General features: G+C 54.9%; 1 protein-coding gene across 1 annotated transcript; it reads left to right on the plus strand.

The window, feature by feature from the left end:
• Window positions 1–651: 651 nt before the first annotated feature.
• On the plus strand, window positions 652–4,302 carry ODF3L1 (outer dense fiber of sperm tails 3 like 1). Its single transcript, XM_040257292.1, has 4 exons — window positions 652–857; window positions 1,870–1,980; window positions 3,084–3,197; window positions 3,824–4,302. Exons 1-4 carry the CDS (start codon window positions 737–739, stop codon window positions 4,300–4,302), a joined length of 825 nt encoding a protein of 274 aa, XP_040113226.1. The 5' UTR covers window positions 652–736.
• Window positions 4,303–6,586: the final 2,284 nt, after the last annotated feature.

Raw genomic sequence — 6,586 nt, forward strand, 5'->3', positions numbered from 1 at the left:
GAAGGACTGATGCTGAAGCTGAAGCTCCAATACTTTGGCCACCTGATGTGAAGAGCTGACTCATTGGAAAAGACCCTGATGCTGGGAAAGATTGAGGGCAGGAGGAGAAGGGGATGACAGAGAATGAGATGGTTGGATGGCATCACCGACTTGATGGACCTGAGTTTGAGCAAGCTCCGGGAGAGAGTAAAGAACAGAGACGCCTGTGTGCTGCAGTCCATGGAGTTGCAAAGAGTCGGACACAACTGAGCGACTGAAGAACAAAGCCGGAGTGAAGAGCTGGGCCTGTCACTCCACTTCTCCCTTTCTGCTTCCTGATCCAGGGTCCTGGGGGCCCTCAGGCTACTGAGCCAGGTTGGGAGCAGGGACAGTGGGGTTGAGTTCTCAGGGTTCCACAGCTGAGCTGCCAGCATAGAATTTCTACACCACAGTCCAGGCGCCACGGCAACTGGAGGAAATAAACACTCTGGGTTTCACAGTCCAAGTTCTGCAGTGATGTCATCCTTAGCTCCTGCCTGCGGGGCCCTGCAGCTGGCTGCACCCCAGACAGCCTCAGCGGCTCAAGTAGGAGGACTGCTTTGCTTCTCAGCCCTCACGCCGCCTGTGGCGTCGGGGAGAGAGAGTGAACACAGGGGCTTGCGCAGGGGTGCCCGGAACAGGTCTCACCCAGGCCCAGCTCCTTGTCCGGTGCTCCACGTCTCTCAGTAGCTGCTCTGCCCCCCGCTTGGCCCCAGACATGAAACTGTCCAAGGGTGTCAAGAACCCTGTGTTTTATGGGCAGCAGCCAGAGAAAAAGGTGCCAGTGTCCTCAGGGCACGAGATAAAGCAGACCCCTGTGGTCCTGGCGATGCTCAAAGGTGAGAGCAGGCCCCTGACCTGGGCTTGGGCTCATTCCTCTCTCTGAAGAGAGGCTGAAGGTGTACTAACCTTGAAGCCCTGCCTCCTGCAAAACCCCTTCAGACTCTTCTCAAAACCACAGAAGATCTGCACTTCTGAGCTAAACTCCACAAGCAGAATTAACTGCTGGGAATTTGGGGAGGGTGGTGGGAAGGGGTTTGAAGTGAGGCCAGTTTTGGAAAAAGACTAGGGATTCAATGGCATCTTTAGTCCATATTAGCTTTCCTCACTTCCCTTGAATCTTACTCTCAACTGAAAGCAGACAAACGAATTCTTACTACATTGTTGATGACTGACTGTTGCTGTACATGGGGGTTGTTTAGTATGTGATTAAATGTTTGGGCTCTGTTGGCTGCTGTCTTAGAATTTTCACAGTACCAGCTTGTGTGACTTTGTGTGAATTGCTATTTCTAAGCCTCAGTTAGAGGCTGAACATCTGTAAGATGGGAAAAACAAGAATATGTATCTCACAGAGTTCTTGAGAGGGTTAACTGAGATAACCTGTAGAAAATGCTTAGCATGGTGCTCGGCACAGAGTAAGTTTTCAGTTACTTGTAACTATTACTTTTCTTATTATGCATTGCCTGTCCAAGAGAAATTGCATTTTATCTAGGAACACTGACTTTCCCCAAAGGAAGCGTCTCAATAGTGGGATTTGTGGCAGTGTGACATTAGCAGGAGCAAAGACCCCAGTGTTCTTTTTTTTTAATATTAATTTATTTGGCTGCACCAGGTCTTAGTAATGGCACATGAGATATTTAGTTGTTGCATGTGAACTCTTGGTTGCAGTATGTGGGATCTAGCTCCCTGACCAGGAATTGAGCCCAGGCCCCCTGCATTGGGTGCGCAGAGTCTTAGCCACTGGGCCATCAGGGAAGTTCCTGCAGTGGTCTTAAGCACACTGTATTCAGGGCTTTCCCTGCGTCTGATCTTGCAGGCCCAGGCTGAGGGCTTCTCTCTCCGTGCTCACAGGTCCGGGGCCTGCCCAGTACCTCCGGCCATCCTGCACAGGCTACATAGACCACGACGTCTCCATGTTCCAGGAGCCGGCCTATACCCTGCATGCCCGGCACTCGGAGAAGCGTGAGTGCTTGCCACACCCGTTGTCCCCGCGGGCATAGGGTTATTACTATTGGATGTTTGGGGCGGTGTGAGAGGGGAGGAGTCATTACTTGTAGCCACAGGCCCCTGGGAGCCCAGGCCTGCCTTGAGTGGGACACCCAGGTGGCCTGCTAGGTCCAGAAGGAAGTCGGCAAGGGGCCAAGTTACCTGTCCCTCTGAAGGCACCTCCCAGCTGGCCCTCCTGAGGGCGCTGTGAAGTGACCTGTTGCATCCAGCTGGCAGGGTCTCCTTTCTGACTGGTCTTTGGCTGGCGCCCTTCAGCTTTGACTGCTGTGGGTTCACTTGCCAAAGCAGCTGGGCAGGAATAACTGGGGGATGGGGTGGAGGGCAGGGGGTGGTGGTGGTGGACTCAGGGCCTCCCAGGTGGCTTAGAACCCTCTGGAAGCAGGGAGCCGAGGGCCGGTGAAAAGCTGGGGCTGATGGCCACAGCTGGTGAGAGGGTGGGCAGCGGTGTGTATCTGGGGGTCTGATATCCAGGCACCTTGCTGGGTAACATACCCTTCTCAGCAGGGGAACCCCTCCTTTCTGGGGCTGGATCCTTTCTTCACACTAATAATAGCCACCATGGGCTTTCCTGGTGGCTCAGCGGCAAAGATTCTACCTGCAATGCAGGAGCCACAGGAGACGCAGGTTCGATCCCCGGGTCGGGAAGGTCCCCTGGAGGAGGGCAGGGCAGCCCACTCCAGTATTCTTGCCTGGAGAATCCCATGGACAGAGGAGCCTGGCGGGCTACAGTCCATGGGGTCGCAAAGAGTTGGACACGACTGAAGCGACTTAACACACACACACATACATGCCTATTATTTTCCCCTTGGCACCAGTCCCTGGCAGCTGTTACTTTATCTGTTCCTCTGAACAAGTTCTAGAGAATGTTAGGTCATGTGTTAAAAGATCCATTTTACAGATGAGGAAATAAAGGCTCCCCAAATCCCCAAGAGCCCAAGGCATTAGGAAGGCACCCTCAGTCCTTTTCTTGGGGAGGGGGATCTTGCCAGGAGACAGAGGCCAGACTCACCCTGGGGCGGCCTCTGGGGTGACCGGCCCTTTCCTTGGCTGCCTTGCAGTGATCGTGGACATACGTAGCCCCAGGCCTTGCTATTTCTTGGATCCTAAGGTAACTCGGTTTGGGATGGCCAGCTGTCCTCAAGTTCCCATGGCAGAGCACATCTCTAACCTGCGTAAGATGGGCCAGAAGAGGGAGGTCAGGGGTGGGAGGCTGGGGGGGGGGTGGGAGGTTGGGGGGGGGGAGGTTGGAGGGAGGGGATCCACACTTAGGACACAGGTAGGAACAAAGGGGTCATGCATGACTCCCTTCTCCAGGTGTGTCTGTAGATGCTGGCATCTCCCTGCAAGGTCACTTCAAGACACCCATGTCACCGTGTCTGGGTCACAGTACTTAATGTCTGGAGGCCAATGTTTCATGTATGTTGCAGGGTGATATGGTAAAAATATCACAGGGCTCGTGTTATGCTAATGAGTTCACAGACTACTGATTCCAGCACGTTTTCTTGGTGCTGTCACAGGGACAATGACAGCCAAGGGTGACGTTCTGATGATGCTCGGGGTTTTTATATTATGAAGACAGTGTCACAATCCTGATGCCAGGATGGCGAAGTCCCTGCCCACCCTCGTCCCAGAGCCCCACACAAGGAGGTGATGTTCCCGCCCAATGCTAAGATGGTTATAGTAAAGTCACACCAGGCTCACCAAGACCTTGCCCCTCCCTAGACTCGTTAGTTGGTCACCAGGAGATTCAGCCTGGTTCCGGCCCTGAGACCCCTCCCCTTCATTCACCTACATTCAGGTCTGAGCCCCACCCCGGCCCCCTGCCATTACCACCTGGAGAAGACCCGCCCGCCTGGAGAACGCAGGGCTCCTGAGTACTCATTTGGCTTCCGGTGCCCATACCGAGTGATGGACCCCAATCCGGGCCCCAACCGGTACCAGAAGCCACTCCTGCTGGGGCCCAACCTCCCTGCCAACAAAGCTGCTCCTTGCTATAGCTTGGCCCACTTGGACAAGAACTGGTTCTACAAGAATATGTCAAGAGGCCCCGGACCGGCCGCAAACACCCGGCCAGAGCCGTCCGTCTATCAGAACCGCAGCCCCGTCTATAGCATGGCCAAGCGCTTTGGCTACCCGGTGGACCACACACCTCGGCCTGGCCCCGGCTCCCACAACGTCCAGCAGGTCACGGCACACAAGCCCTGCCCGCCCGCTTTCACCATGGGCATCAAGCACTCGCCCCACCTATGCCCGCTGATCATCGACATTCGTGACTGAGGCCCCTCCTGGTGCACTCCCCCCCAACACCCTGTCTTCAGAAGTTATTTTTCTGTACCGAATTGAGCGACTTACCCAGATTTTAAGTAGCAGAGCTGGTGCCTGCTGTGTCCAGCACATAGAAGGCGTTAGATAAATATTTTCATTTATTTATTCCTTGGTTTTGCAAACACAGCTGCTTTCTTTGGGCCCTGCCCTGGCTGAGCAGCTGGGGATACTGGGAGGTGTGGGAGGGGCCCTTGTCCAGGAGATGTTCTGCTGTGGGTCACAGGGGAGGCAGCTCTGTGTCCTCCAGGGAGCCCCGGGGAGAGGCTCCGGGGAGCTGAGTTCCAGCCCCGCGTCTGCCCCCAGTATGCTGTGTGGCCTTGTGCAGCTCTCACAACTCTTTGGGCCTCAGTGAAGGGGGAGGAGGCACCTAGAAGATGGCCAGTTTCCCTCCAGCTCCTGAACTGTTTGATTCTGATCCCTGATGGTGGCCAGCATCCGAGAGAGGAGTGAGGAGCAGGGTGAGTGGATGTGAGCACAGGAAACAGGGGCCATGCGGGTTGGGGATGGAGGAGGGCAGTTTTCCTGGGGGAGGAACCCCAGGAATGAGCAGAGACAGTGAGTAGCATGGAGAGTATTCTTGGTGGAGGTAAAGATGAAGAGGATGGCACACAAGTGGGACCAAAGGGTACAAGAGCAGGGAACCAGGGCAGGCGCAGAGGGCGGGCACCTAGGCTCTTGGAGGCTGGCCTGAGACCAGATGGTGGGCAGCTTGAAGGGGACTCAGTGTTTGTCCTCAGGCTGATGGGGCTGGAAGAGATGTGGTCTTTTCAGAATTCCTTGGGCAGTGAGAGCAGGTTGGGCAAGACAGGCAGAGCCTGGAAGCTAGGGATCAGCGTAGGGGAGATGGAAAGGGGAAGGGAGCTCCTGGGAGGAGGGTCTGTATGTCACATGCTGTCTTTGGAGAGTCACCTGTGTGTCCCCACCCCAACGGTTAGCCCTCTAGCGTCTGGTGGCAGAGGAGAGGAGAGAGCTGTGAACTAACCGGTAGGGGGCAGTGTTGCCTCACTCATGAGTCCAGGCAGTGCCCAGAGCCCCCACCCCTTCTGGCCTGGCTGCTTTTGAATTGCCTGGTGCCCGCTCTCCTGCTGGTCTCTGGGGAGGCTGGGGTCTTGGGGGCTGATGTTGGTCCTTCCTTAATTCTTGGTATCCAGATCCCCTGTTCTGATTGCCCTCACTCCTGGGACAAGCCCCTCTCCTAGCTCTGCTGGCCACAGGAGATGTGGGGAGCCCTGCCCCCGCTGTTCTGCAGCCTCTGGAAGTGAGGAAGGGGCAGCAGGAACTGTGGAGGGAGAGGGGTTTAGGGAAGCGCGAGAGGAGGCTGAATCTGCCCCAGACCTGATGGCTCAGGCAGAGGTGTGTTCCTCTGCAGCCACTGTCCCCGAAGCAGAAGGAGGCAGGAGGAAGGGGCCACTGGGAACCAGTGTCTGATGGTTCATCCCTGTGAATCTGAGCAGTATTCAAGTTTTATCTTTATTTTTAAATTTTATCACTCATTTTTGGCTGTGCTGGGTCCTTGTTGCTGCGTGGGCTCTTTTCTCTAGCTGCCGTGAGTGGGGGCTGCACCCTAGTCGCGGTGCACGGGCTTCTCACTGCGGTGGCTTCTACTGTCGTGGAGCATGGGCTCTAGGGCACATGGGCTCATTGGTCACGGCACGTGGGCTCAGTAGTTGTGGTTCTTGGACCCTAGAGTACTGGTTCAGTAGTTTACGTGCACAGGCTTAGTTGCTCTGCAACATGTGGGATCTTCCCATACCAGGGATCGAACCTGAGTCTCCTGCATTGGCAGGAGAATTCTTTACCATTGATCCACCAGGGAAGTCCAATATTCAATTTATTTTAACTGAAAATGAAAATGGTATTGAAGAACTAACTTTAGGTAGAAAGGAGCAGAGACTATCTTTGGAATATTAAAAAGAAACAAACAACTGAATATTTTAAAAGGGGGGCTCGTAGAAAACCCCAGTGGGGTCGTTCCTGACTCTGGGGCTGAAATGTCCTCCCCTTCCCACCCCAGCATGCAGGCCTGGGGTATTGTGTCTGTCCTGTCCTCCGTACTCCTCCACAAGTCTGGTCTGGGCAGGCTCGAGAGACAGCCAGTGAGCTCGGGGACCCATCTGTCTTGCAGCAGATTAGAAAGACGTCGTTCTGCCGACAATGCCATTTATCATGGTGGCTGCAAAAATTAGTGATGCTTGGGCCGAATGTGTGGGTTGGGGGTGGGGGCTGGCAGGTGGCA

This window comes from Oryx dammah, unplaced genomic scaffold, assembly GCF_014754425.2.
Source record: "Oryx dammah isolate SB20612 unplaced genomic scaffold, SCBI_Odam_1.1 HiC_scaffold_16, whole genome shotgun sequence".
Classification (NCBI taxonomy): Eukaryota; Metazoa; Chordata; class Mammalia; order Artiodactyla; family Bovidae; genus Oryx; species Oryx dammah.

What these genes read in the sequence shown, in the direction of transcription:
- ODF3L1 (XM_040257292.1), top strand. Translation starts at nt 737, where the DNA reads ATGAAACTGTCCAAGGGTGTCAAGAACCCTGTGTTTTATGGGCAGCAG. An exon ending in GGTCCTGGCGATGCTCAAAG is followed by an intron (nt 858 to 1,869) that starts GTGAGAGCAGGC and finishes CCGTGCTCACAG; the next exon opens with GTCCGGGGCCTGCCCAGTAC. An exon ending in AGAGCACATCTCTAACCTGC is followed by an intron (nt 3,198 to 3,823) that starts GTAAGATGGGCC and finishes ACCTACATTCAG; the next exon opens with GTCTGAGCCCCACCCCGGCC.